We start from the raw sequence: 14,524 nt of genomic DNA on the forward strand, positions 1-14,524 counted from the left end.
ATTTGTTAAATTCCACCACCAGCACACCTGATTCAACTAATAAAGGGCTAGTTAAGTTGAATCAGGTGTGCTGGTGGTGGAATTTAACAAATACGTGGAATTCTCCACTTGCACAATCTGAATGTAGCCACTTCCGGCTGACTTCCGGTTGCCAATGGCACTTCCTGTCCCATCCAAATACATTGGTTTTAGCTACTTTTCTCCTTTTATTTAAACAACTTTGTCGTCACAGAGAGGCAATGAAACGTTTGTATTATTATAGTATAGAATGTATTTAATAAGCAAACGTTTGTCAGCAGGGTTTTTGGGCTGTATTTCATGTAAAAACGTTTACTGTTAGTTTCCTTGCTCAGCCAGCATTAGCTAACAGAAGCTAGTGGTTAAACAGGCCGGATTAGCTTTGAGCTAACTATCTTTCCCGACCCATGTATTCATTCCATTCTAAACATAACGTTAGTTTACAAAACATGACCCATCTATATAACGTTGAGGAACAAATTATATAGACGGGTAATGTTTTGAACAACTAACGTTACGTTTAGAATGGAATGAATACATGGGTCGGGAAAGATAGTTAGCTCAAAGCTATTCCGGCCAGTTTATCAACTTCCTGTCATTTAGAAATATGATTTTATAGTGAAAATCATTACCAAAACGTCCGGAAAAACCTAACGGGAGCATTATAGACTGTCATACAAATGTACAAATGCTATAAGGTGGCAAGAAATGCACTATAAACAATACTTTGCGGCGTCGTTTCTTGCGCTAGCCTCTGTTGTTAGCCAGCATTAGCCTTAATAGCTTTGAGCTAACTATCTTTGCCGATGCATAAAGTATTGTTTATAGTGCATTTCTTGCCACCTTATAGCATTTGTACATTTGTATGACGGTCTATAATGCTCCCGTGAGGTTTTTCCGGACGTTTTGGTAATGATTTTCACTATAAAATCATATTTCTAAATGACAGGAAGTTGATAAACTGGCCGGAATAGCTTTGAGCTAACTATCTTTCCCGACCCATGTATTCATTCCATTCTAAACATAACGTTAGTTTACAAAAACATGACCTGTCTATATAACGTTGAGGAACAAATTATATAGACGGGTAATGTTTTGAACAACTAACGTTACGTTTAGAATGGAATGAATACATGGGTCGGGAAAGATAGTTAGCTCAAAGCTATTCCGGCCAGTTTATCAACTTCCTGTTATTTAGAAATATGATTTTATAGTGAAAATCATTACCAAAACGTCCGGAAAAACCTCACGGGAGCATTATAGACCGTCATACAAATGTACAAATGCTATAAGGTGGCAAGAAATGCACTATAAACAATACTTTATGCATCGGCAAAGATAGTTAGCTCAAAGCTATTAAGGCTAATGCTGGCTAACAACAGAGGCTAGCGCAAGAAACGACGCCGCAAAGTATTGTTTATAGTGCATTTCTTGCCACCTTATAGCATTTGTACATTTGTATGACAGTCTATAATGCTCCCGTTAGGTTTTTCCGGACGTTTTGGTAATGATTTTCACTATAAAATCATATTTCTAAATGACAGGAAGTTGATAAACTGGCCGGAATAGCTTTGAGCTAACGGATCTTTGCCGATGCATTCCATTCTAAACGTAACGTTAGTTGTTCAAAACATTACCCGTCTATATAATTTGTTCCTCAACGTTATATAGACAGGTCATGTTTTGTAAACTAACGTTATGTTTAGAATGGAATGAATACATGGGTCGGGAAAGATAGTTAGCTCAAAGCTAATCCGGCCTGTTTAACCACTAGCTTCTGTTAGCTAATGCTGGCTGAGCAAGGAAACTAACAGTAAACGTTTTTACATGAAATACAGCCCAAAAACCCTGCTGACAAACGTTTGCTTATTAAATACATTCTATACTATAATAATACAAACGTTTCATTGCCTCTCTGTGACGACAAAGTTGTTTAAATAAGGGGAGAAAAGTAGCTAAAACCAATGTATTTGGATGGGACAGGAAGTGCCATTGGCAACCGGAAGTCAGCCGGAAGTGGCTACATTCAGATTGTGCAAGTGGAGAATGGCTGGGGTGCTTCGAGGAGATGATTGGGAAGCACTAGTCTAGTAAATTTTGTGTTTTGAGCACAAAGTTCATCATAGATCTAGCCTCTTTATTTTGCTCTCAAAGTGCACCAGATTGATGTATTTAACTTTAAAATGTACACACACAAAAATAATTCAGGGGGGGCATGCCCCCGGACACCCCTAGAGGGTCAGAGGTTCACCCACCACAATCTCACAAAATCCTGTGGGAAACACTGCGAGTGTAATATCTGCAACGTAAGTATTTCTAGGGATGGCAGCAACACTGGGAACTTCAACACCAGGGACTTAATTAAACTAGGAATGTTCTATATTGGCTTTTTTACCGATATACCGATATTGTCCAACTCTTAATTTCCGATACCGATATCAACCGATACCGATATATGCAGGGTTTCCCCCCCCAAAAACGGAATAATTTCAGGTAATTAACATTACATATCTCTTGTCGTGGAATTAACACAACATTATGCATACTTTTGACAATAAATAAAATCAATATTTGTTCTTACCTGCTTGCCTGGGTAAATAAAGGTTAAATAAATGTAAAAATAATAATAATTTCATTTCCGATATCACATTTTAATGCCAATATTGGTAGGCCGATAATATCGGACATCCCTAAATTAAACACTTGGACTAACGTTACATCATTGAAACGGAGTATGCCGAATTTATACGTGCAATGAAGGAATGCCAAGACTGCAACTAACTTTGCTGGAAACCATTCAGAAGTGCGAGAAACTGGGGCGCCCCAGTGGCGAACCACATAGCGCGCTCAGCCGCAACACGGCCGACCCGGGTTCGATTCCCGAACCCGTCGTTATTTGCCGAATGTCTTCCCCCCACTCTGTCTCCCATTCCTCCTCTGTCTCTCTCTACTGGACTGCCCAGTAGCAATAAAGCGATAAAACGCCAAAAGATTTATCTTAAAAAAAAAATAATAATAAAAAGAAGTGCGAGAAACTCCCTACAGACGGTAACAAAGCAAAGCTGATAACTCTAAAGCCGACCGCAGACGGCGGGCGACGCGATCGTCTGTCGCTCAACGACAATTGCTTAGCACCCCACACCAGACCCGACCGTGCAGGTATATGTTTAGCTGGGGGTGTTGTTTCCCCCCGGGAGATATGGGAGGACGGACAGGACGTTAGGTTGTCGTGAAGCGGGCGTATTAGCAGGTAGCTGTGTTGTGCATCACAAGGGAAGTATTAACCTGTAAAACCCATATTGAGCTGGAATTAAACCACTATATACGAATGCAACCTCTCCTCATTCTTCCTGACATTACTGCATGACTGATCGCTACAATACGTTCACTACCACCGATTGGACAAGTATTGTTATGCACCTGCTGAGAGAGAATGTTTTTTCACGGAAGACGCAAACTGTTCTGTTCTCAACCATCATTTTCTTTGGACAATAACCCTTACAAACTACATCAGCTGCAGCCTGGACATTAAACTCTGTCAACATCCACCACACATTCTTTTGTTACCCGAGTATAAAAACATGTAGTAGGTGTATCGTGGCGCATTGTCAATTTATTAGTTAACACAATGAGTGCCATGCCCCTTCCGGGAAGTGACCCCTTCCTTGCCGTCCATTAAACCCATGTAAACGTAGTTGTAGTTTGTAGAGCTAAACCTATATTTTATAGTATACCGTAGCTATGGGTCTAATAACGCTGTCGAGTCTCAGTGACTTGCTTCTGGTCAACATGCAAAAAACTGATTATTTTTTCATCCGTACATTTCCGTTTTACACCGTTTTGAATATGAATATAGTTTGGGTGCTTCTGAGTCATTCCAGGGAAAAGACGCAAAAACTGCGTTTTTGTGTAATTCAATAAACACGTTGTCATTTTTCGCCTGATTATCTGATCTTCCTGAAATCAACGCTAGATCATAATTATTATCCTTCCTCGTGCACGGCACGCATGCAATGTTGTTTAGACCGGCGCGCCCCCCCCCCCCCCCCCCCCCCCCTCCTGCAACCCAACGGCAAACAGCCACACATACAGACACAGAGCCAGCGTCGATCGGGGTAGAAATAAATATCAGATCAACGCAAGCTTTCATATATAATGTCCTTACCTGGTCTCTGATGTAATGCAAAAAAAAGAATCCAAATATCTGAGCGCCATTCCAGTTATCCACAGCGATCCTGTCTCCGACGTTGTTGGGCATTGCAGTTTTGCCGGAGTGTTTAGGACCCGCCCCCACGCCGCAGCTCGGTAGAGAAAATAAACGAACCCGTTTCTAACGGGGTGCAATAATGGCCGATGGCGTTAGAGGGCGGTATAAGACCGTCTGCCAGCTCAGACACATTCAGTACAGCATGCACAAGGTGCCCCGCTGAATAATGAATGGCAATAGCGAATAAAAGAAATACCGTGAGAAAAACATAGATCTACGTTTCCGGCACTCAACGATCGGGCGACAGAAGCGCAGTTCTACGTTAACGGCACCGGATGTGTTAATGACAAGCGGCCACTATAGCTTCTCCAACTAACGTTATTTATTTAAATAGTTCCTGTTAATAATAACTAGACAATTCTGCGGGGGAAATTGTGAAAGTGTGGGTGATGCCTGTGCACCGCCGGCCAACGGGAGAGGGTCTGTTTTGTCTCTATGACAAACGGTTCAAAAGCTACAAAAGAGGTGGTTGCTAGGGTGTTTCTAGGTGGTTACTAGGGTGTTATAGCTGGTTGCTAGGGTGGTTGCTAGGGTGTTATAGGTGGTTGTTGGGGTGTTTCTAGATGGTTGCTAGGGTGTTTCTATGTGGTTGCTAGGGTGTTATAGGTGGTTGCTAGGGTGTTATAGCTGGTTGCTAGGGTGTTTCTAAGTGGTTGCTAGGGTGTTTTAGGTGGTTGCTAGGGTGTTTTAGGTGGTTGCTAGGGTGTTATAGCTGGTTGCTAGGGTGTTTCTAGGTGGTTACTAAGTTATAGGTTGTTGCTAGGGTCTTTCTAGGTGGTTGCTAGGGTGTTATATGTGGTTGCTAGGGTGTTTCTAGGTGGTTGCTAGGGTGTTATAGCTGGTTGCTAGGGTGTTTCTAGGTGGTTGCTAGGGTGTTATAGGTGGTTGCTAGGGTGTTATAGGTGGTTGCTAGGGTGTTACAGCTGGTTGCTAGGGTGTTTCTAGGTGGTTGCTAGGGTGTTATAGGTGGTTGCTAGGGTGTTTCTAGGCGGTTGCTAGGGTGTTATAGGCGGTTGCTAGGGTGTTATAGGTGGTTGCTAGGGTGTTATAGGTGGTTGCTAGGGTGTCTAATATAAGTGGTATAGTTAAAGGGTTAACCCATTGCATAGAGGTCATGGCTAACATCCACCAATGAATGTAGAAGTCAGTACTGAGTTGATTGACACCTCCCTTAAGTGTCATGCACATGTCAATGAACTCAGTACACCTGCAAGCCTTAATTGATTCAAATCCTGTGGTCAACATAGACCAATGAAAGAGGATATCCCTACTGGTGATATCATCAGAGAACATAATGTAGATTTCCATAGCTATGCGGATGATACACAACTGTACATATCTGCTGAACCAAATGATACAGCGATTAGCTCCATTACAGACTGCTTACTGGCAATAAATAAATGGATGAGTAAGAACTTCCTGAAACTAAACGAGAACAAAACTGAAATTCTAATTATCGGCTCCAAAACTAAAAAAGAAACATTAATAAAGAACCTGGGGGGACTAACCCCTTGGATCAAATCTGAGGTCACTAGTCTTGGGGTTATCATAGATTCAGAACTGAACTTCAATTCTCATATTAGCAAAGTGACGAAAACATCGTTCTTCCATCTCAGAAATATAGCAAAAGTACGACCATTTATTAATCAGAACGATGCTGAGAAGCTAATTCATGCATTCATATCTAGCCGGTTAGACTACTGTAATGCACTTTTCACAGGTCTCCCTAAGAAAACCACAGAGAGGCTTCAGCTAATCCAAAACTCTGCAGCCCGACTGCTAACTAGAACCAAAAGGAGAGAGCACATTAGTCCAGTCTTAGCTGCTTTACACTGGCTTCCTGTAACATTTAGAATTGACTTTAAGGTCCTTCTCCTTACATACAAAGCTCTAAATGGACAGGGACATAGCTACATCGCCAACACTCTAATAAATTACACACCAGCAAGAACACTGCGATCATCAGCTGCTGGACTACTAGAGGCTCCCAGAAGCAGTCAAAAGAGGATCGGTAATGCAGCCTTTATCAACTATGCCCCAAAACTATGGAACAAACTACCCCAAAACATCAGGGAAGCCAACTCGCTAGACATCTTTAAAAGACAGCTTAAAACCTATCTCTTTGCTCAGGCATTTCACTGATAGATATCTGCTACCACCTAGTGGCAAGAGGAAACATCAGGGATATCCTGACACAACTTGTATTTACCTGCACTATTCTTACCCTGCCTACTCTTATACACTGCCTATCAAATTCATGTGTCGGTTATTGCACTTTTAACTTCTTACTGATGACTATTTTTAAACTGAATCATTTTAAACTATTTTTATTATTTGCTAGATCCAAATGTGAAACACTGTGATTATTTGTTCATGCAATAGGTCCCACTATTTAGTATGGGTTCGAGTCCCTGTGATCTAATATCACTAAAGTTACAGTGTGGGTTCGAGTCCCTGTGATCTAGTATCACTAAAGTTACAGTGTGGGTTCGAGTCCCTGTGATCTAGTATCACTAAAGTTACAGTGTGGGTTCGAGTCCCTGTGATCTAGTATCACTAAAGTTACAGTGTGGGTTCGAGTCCCTGTGATCTAGTATCACTAAAGTTACAGTGTGGGTTCGAGTCCCTGTGATCTAGTATCACTAAAGTTACAGTGTGGGTTCGAGTCCCTGTGATCTAGTATCACTAAAGTTACAGTGTGGGTTCGAGTCCCTGTGATCTAGTATCACTAAAGTTACAGTGTGGGTTCGAGTCCCTGTGATCTAGTATCACTAAAGTTACAGTGTGGGTTCGTGTCCCTGTGATCTAATATCACTAAAGTTACAGCAATATGTACTGTGAAGTATGTTGGGAATTACAGGAGTATTACTGAATAGAGAGCCTATTAGGATGCTAGATCCTAATGTGAAACACTGTGATTTGCCATATCTTGCTATGCTCGCTCATGCCTGTATTTTTTATGTCCGTTCTATTTTATAATTTTGACTATTTTTAAACTGAATCATTTTAAACTATTTTTACTATTTGTGTTACTGAAAACTGTAAGCGGAGAGCCTATTGGGATGCTAGATCCTAATGTGAAACACTGATTCTACCTGTCTATCTTTTTATGCTTGCTTATGCCTGTATTTTCTACTGTTGTGAAGCACTTTGAACTGCAACCTCTGTATGAAAAGTGCTATACAAATAAAGTTATTATTATTATTATTACTGAGTACAATGGCACAACTTGCAAGTCTCTACGACAAACGGTTCAAAAGATACAAAAAGGGAGCGTGGCCTAAGGTTCAAGGGTCAATCCCCTGAAGTGGGAGGAGCCAAACCATGGGGGCATGGTCAACATAGACCAATGAAGGAGGATATCCCTACTGAGTACAATAGCACAACCCGCTAGGGGTGTAGCGGTACGCGGATACGTACTGTACCGCCTCAATGTGGTCCTCCGGTACAGTACGCGCTGTGCACCGAGCGATTGCAACGGTATGGAACCTTTTTTTGCGGAACTTAATTCCCCCCGGCCCTAATATAACGTGCACAACTAACCGGATGTTGTTTGTTCATTCCACGCAGCGCGCAGCTCAGGGGCGTAACTAAGGGGGGGGTCCCCGGGAAATGTCCCCGGCATGTTTTCAGAATGCAGTTAGTGTCCCCGGCATGTTTTCAGAATGCAGTTAGTGTCCCCTGCACGATAATAAACGGTGACGCGACGTGATAGGAAAACGGCTGCTTGGCCATCTCTGAGCCATTGTCATGCAAAGTCAAGTGAGCACCCGGCGCTAAGTACCACAGCTGTCTTTGCATATCAACAACAGCCCAGTATTCAGGTGTGCTCAAATAGGCTACATACTGTAACACCCCTCCCCAGTTTGGTGTGAAACTGTGATAAATAGCGCGATCGCGCTCTCTCTCTTTCTCTCCTCTCTCTCTCTCTCTCTCTCTCTCTCTCTCTCTCTCTCTCGTAGTATGCATGTTCTGAGACTCGCGCGGCATTATGACTTGTCATAAGTGAATTATATAGAAACAACTCGCCAAAATTGACTACACTGAACGATAGCTGTAATTCAGCATAGCATATTAGCCTTAGTATGGCGAGTCAATACTAACTGACAAGCCAGAGCCATGTCATTGTTCAACTTTATTGCAAACTTTATCACGCATTTGAAACGGCATCACCCGAATGTGAATATCACTGGTACACGGAAGAAACGGATCCTAGTGCAAGATGCTGCTTGAATGCAACGGGGACAACGGAGTATGGTCGCAGATCTGCTGCTATAAAAACACCTATGGCGTTTGTTATTGCTTTGGCCCGGTCTGCATTAATAGCGAGATGCTGCTTGAATGCAACGGGCGCAGCATCTCGCTATTAATGCAGACCGGGCCAAAGCAATAACAAACGCCATAGGTGTTTTTATAGCAGCAGATCTGCGACCATACTCCGTTGTCCCCGTTGCATTCAAGCAGCATCTTGCTATTAATGCAGACCGGGCCAAAGCAATAACAAACGCCATAGGTGTTTTTATAGCAGCAGATCTGCGACCATACTCCGTTGTCGAGAACACTGGGTTTAATTAAGGACATGTTAAAAGTAATATAGCCCCGCTATCTATTTCCCTCGTCCGTATTTCAACCAGCAAGTCATACCACCAGCTCTGTATAAACTAGACTTTCATGACTGTGATGCAAGCCCTGCCCCTGTATTCAAGCATCACAGTCATGAAAGGGGTTATGTATAAACAAGCACATGCTACAGTTGTCCACGACTTATCCAAGCATCTGCTATATAATAATCTTCAGATTTACTTAAGTGTTATTAGTAGGTTACAGCAGTAAGCATTAGTTTGCTCAGTCAATTATGGCCAATTCGTTTTATATTGTTTCCCCCCTCCCCCCCACTGTACCGAAAATAATACCGAACCGTGACTTCAAAACCGAGGTACGTACCAAACCGTGGATTTTGTGTACCGTTACACCCCTACAACCCGCAAGTCTCTACGACAAACGGTTAAAAAGATACAAAAAGTGGGCGTGGCCTAATGATCAAGGGTTAATCACATGAAGGGGGAGGGGCCGAACCATGGGGGCGTGGTCAACATAGACCAATCAAAGAGGATATCCCTACTGAGTGCTATGACAAACGGTTCAAAAGATACAAAAAGGGGGCGCGGTCTAAGGATCAAGGGTTCATCCCCTGAAGGGGGAGGAGCTGAACCATGGGGGCGTGGTCAACATAGACCAATGAAAGAGGATATCCCTACTGAGTACAATAGCACAACCAGTAAGTCTCTACGACAAACGGTTAAAAATATACAAAAAGTGGGCGCGGCCTAAGGATCGAGGGTTAATCCCCTGAGAGGTCATGGCTAGGTCATGGCAGTACTGAGTTGATTGACACCTCCCTCTGAGTCATGCGCACCTGCTAGCCTTAGGGTGCTTTCACACCAGAGCTGTTTGGTCCGGACTATCGGACCAGAATTCGATAGTCCGCTTTTTTGGGGTGGTGTGAATGCGCAGTCGAACTCTGGTGCGGACCAAACATGCGAACTCTGGTCCGCCAAAAAACATAGGTCTCGGTTCGCTTCATCGGACCAAACGCGGACCAAATATAGGAAGTGACTCACGACTCTCACGACAGAGCGCTAAATTACTACCTAATCAATCAGATCTGCGATATGAGGTGGCGTTACGAGCAGAGCAATGTGTGTGGACAAGAGGCGGGTTGCTACGTTTACTGTAGTGAGGGGCTTTTAGAGACCCATGTTTTTTTTTGCTTCGAAAAGAGGGACATCCTCTCAATATGCGGGACATTCGGTCAAATGGTGGAACTGGAGTCAGACAGGGCTCGCAGTCACACACACACGCGCGCGCAAAAAAACTCCTCACCGGTCAACCTCACCGGCGCTTCATGCAATCAAACCGAGAGACCGTCCGCTCTCCGACTCTCTCTCCGCTACACTCCTCCCGCTGCGTCTACTACACACACACACACACAATAGGGCTCGCATTCACACACACACATTTTCACTGTTGTGTCCAATAGACGAGCACCCTTTTCGACCGCGTGACATTGTTCAGAAAGTTTGGTGCGCTTGACAAATTGCAATGTGAATGCAGACGAACCAAATGACGAATGCAACAATGTTGCAACTTCACCACCAGAACCGCACAGAGTCCACCAAAACTATATGTGAAAGCGCCCTTATTTGATTCAAATCCTAACTGACACAAATCTATCCCCAATGTATTTCAATGAGGCTGCGCTTCCTTCACTCTCACGATGATTAAATCAAAACGATAAGAGATTAAGCTTAGTTATTTTAATGAGCACTTGAGGAACTTCATGAACGGTTATGTTACGATATTGTGTAATTCCGTCGACAATTGTGGCCTGTGTGGCGATCGGAAAACAAGAGAAGGAACTGTGAAATCACAGATTTCAGCTAGAGTGGACAGTCCATTAGTGTGTATGTGGAGCATGACTGTCAAAGAAATGGTCATAAGTTGAGATAGAAATGTCCAATTCCATTTTTTTTCTTTTGTGAGCGAGGGCACAGTCATCGTTTTGGTGTGTTTTTATATCTACGTCCAAAATTGTCGCAATTTACAAAAGGTGAAGGTAAAACAAAAAAATGCAGTTTCTACACTCTAGTTATTTACATTCCGCCATTCATTCCTATGGACCAAAATTGCCTGTTTAGAGTTGATTTGTAGCCAAACGGTGCGGTGAAACTTTCCAAAAAGTAATAGCAACTCGAGTTGGACCAAGCCGGTCGTTTTGATAACTTATACTTGTGTGTGGTGTGAAAGCTCTGGCAGGGGTTACTGGACAAAAATCGGCGGAATAAAGAATAATAAAGATACAATATAGATTACAATAGTGTGGTGTGGACCTGGCTTTGCCAGGTCACCCACACTAATTAACATAAGTAGCATGGTAATAATACGTAGGTTATTGATAAATGAATGTATTGATAAATAAATGTATATTACAAATGATACACCAGTAGAAGTCATGTTATTTGCTCATTGTCGCCTGCCATCGCCTCAAAAAATGTGGATTGAGGCGATATTTAGCCAGGCGACAGAAGTTGCTGCGCGATTGTCGCTAGAAAATCTCCTGCTGTGTGGGTTGTCTCATTCATAACAATGGAAGCGATACAATTCTGTCGGTCGCCTCGCTTAAAAAATCGTCGCCTGGCAAAAATCGCCAGCCGTGTGCGTTGGGCTTAACGGAGAAAATAACTCAATGTATTGTGCAGGACAACCAGCCCCTTTGTAGGAAATGTAACGTTAGGTTTCCGCTTCGCTTCATGTTGGCAAACCGGCTCTGACGCGGCTATCCCAAATAAGTACAATGTTGTGTTTCTTTTTCAAACAAAGTCTAGAGTAAAGATCATAACCCTATCAAAACGGCAATCAAAGTGTATATTTCTTCAGCACTACGTTTGTTCACCAATGATTTAAAAATGTCCAAGCATTGCACTGGAAAACGGGGGCGAGGACAGGAAGCCGTCATGAAATCGCTGTAGTCTTATTAACTTATTAACTAAAAGATTTTAACAAAATAAAAAGCAGCAGCACTATTGCATAATTGAGTAATGTATGCTATTGCTATGTATTTATTATTTTAGGGGAGTAGGATTTGTTTCACAGTTTTAGCATGATGTTTTATAGATGGCTAGGTTAAACACAGGCTTTTGTTTTTAAGAGGGGGGGGGGGGGAGGATCGGATCGGTATCGGCCGATACTCAAGGCTGTGATATCGGTATCGGACATGAAAAAGTGGTATCGTGCCATCCCTAGTAGAAACACAATGTTGGTTGGTTAAGGACAACGGCTCTCGTAGGAGGTCAAGGTCTTGATCCAGGGTTTACAGTTAGCCGGTAAATACTAGAATTTCAATTATTCCTGTCCTGCAACAAGATGCATCTTCTGGCAGTGACATCACCTTCTGGTGACACGCAACACACACATTCACAAGTTCAAAAGTTCAACAACAATCTTGCGGTAGCATACAGTAATGGCAAAACAGACATCCCTTCATACAGAATTCTCCCACTACATTAACAATGTCACTTTAACACTGGAGAGGAACACGTTGAAGCAATACCAGTGGGGAGAAAACAAACCAATCTTTCAGCAAGGCATAAAGTATGAGTACGCAGGACGAGCTACACTATGCTTGCTAATTATGTTAACGTTAGGTAGTGTAACGTTAACGGCATTAAATATGAGATTCTCTGAAGCCAAGGAGTCATCTGCCAACAAACATCACAGAACAAATGTCTTCACAAAATGTATCACCATTCAAGTTCAACATTATTGAAGACTGGCGGCTGGTAGGGATGGGTACCTTTCACATTTGAACCGATACGGTACCGGTACCTGTGAATCGATACCGGTACCCAACGGTACCTTTTTTCGGTACTTTAGTCTCAAGAAATGTAATTTACCTACCTCAGTTGTGGGAAAAGAAATCCAAACGTCAACTAACTACAATTTCAACAGTTTTCGGCTTGCCATTGCTCCGACTGCTTTGTTGTTGAATCAAGTCAAATCCTAGGTAAGCATATATTGTGCGTGTGAACGTTGACATGAAAAGAAAAAAGGTAAAAAAAAAATCGAATCGATACTCGGTAGTACCGACGTGTTTCGGTTCGGTACCTCAAAAGTACCGAATTCGGTACCCATCCCTAGCGGCTGGGTGGCGCAGCGGTCTAAGCGCTCATCACCAACGCGTGAGACACCGGTATTGAATCCGGCTGTCAGCGTTGCCTCCGGCTTGGGCCGGCCGTCATACTGACTCAATTGGCAGAGTCAGCGGGAGGGGAGTCGATGGGTGGTAATCTGGTCATTGTAAACAGCGACTCCTACAGGTTGGTCAAGGGCGCCTGCACAGCAAGGACAGGAGATGTCGAGGATAGTGTGAGCCTCCCACACGTTACACCTCGCCAATGAGAGTCCGCGCTGGCAGGTGAAAAGAAGTGGCTGGCTGACTCTGCATGTATCGGAGGGGACATGCGATAGATTCTTCAACCCTCCCTACGACCGACCAGTGGGGGGCACATGCGAGCAACGATCAAGACGGGAGGGGGGAATTGGCACATTGGGATGGGAGAAAAACAGAAAAAGAAGGAGAAAAAGTGGATAAAAAACATTATTGAAGACTCACACCTGTGACTGATACGGTAAGTACTTGTGATTACCTCCTCTAATCATGTTTTCATGAATTTCTTTATGACCACATGTGTAAACAGCTAAATAGTTAGAAATAGATTGCTCTCAGGTTCTCTGTGTGAGCTGAATGCCGAAGAAGGACACCGAAAAAGCCCTCTCGCCTCCAAGGTGAAATACCAAAGAGACCCAATATCCTCTCTCCCTGGCATAATATGACCATTTGTTATCACCCTCTCCTTTGGTTATCTCCCTTTCTGGCGCCAAAAGTTCTTCGAAGAAAAGACTACCCGAATCCTACACAACAAAGATGACGCAATAAGCGAAGTGGACCAAGAGCTGGAGGAATATCTTGCTGAATTGTGGCCTATATTCACTGCACGGAACATCAATGTGCCTGAGTGTGGAAACTGACAATCCTTATTCTAGACCTAAAGGCCCAATCCGTGATCCAAATGTAAACGTGTAGCCGTGAAAGAAGACTTTTTCATTCTGTAGTCGATTAACTGAGCTCTTGATACAAGGACTAACATTAGATAACGGATAAATATACGTTTTAAACTGTATATGCTGTATTTTGGGGCTGTAATAGCTTTGTTTATGTTGGTAAAGTTGTGAACAATAGAGTAAAATAGACCTATATATTTTTTTTTAAATCTAAAATCATTGTGGCTTAACTCTTTTCTCTCTCCAGGTGAGTCGTATATGGAGAATGGTGTAGGAGGCCCAGAGCACTTAAAGAAGAGTCCGCTGTCCCCCAGCTCCCCCTCCAAGCTGCTGCACCTCAACTCTGCAGGTAGAGGGAGACACTGAGATATCAAAACCTTCCTTAGTACCTACACAGTCAGACGCAAGCTATTAACTCTACTACCCACATTCTATGCTATTTAGAACCAGGGTCACCCAGTAGGTAAAAAATCTGCTCCTTCTGTGCAGTATGAAAATGTAGGTTTGACATGGGGAGAAAAAAATCACATTGCGTGTTATTAGTGATGGCAATCTAACAGACAAAAGTAATCGGGTAATAGAATTATACTTGAAAGGTGCATCGTTGGCATAGGGGTT

General features: G+C 43.0%; 1 protein-coding gene across 1 annotated transcript in view; it reads left to right on the forward strand.

Moving 5' to 3' along the window:
• LOC311246203 (polycomb protein SCMH1) overlaps positions 1-14,524 on the forward strand; it is a 69,699-nt gene that overhangs the window by 47,940 nt on the left and 7,235 nt on the right. Inside the window, 1 exon segment of the mRNA XM_084336320.1 lies at positions 14,154-14,255. Within this exon segment, the coding sequence (XP_084192446.1) occupies positions 14,154-14,255 (102 nt within the window).

The sequence above is a fragment of the Notolepis coatsorum genome (genome assembly GCF_963971535.1).
Source record: "Notolepis coatsorum genome assembly, chromosome: 19".
In the NCBI taxonomy this organism is placed as follows: Eukaryota; Metazoa; Chordata; class Actinopteri; order Aulopiformes; family Paralepididae; genus Notolepis; species Notolepis coatsorum.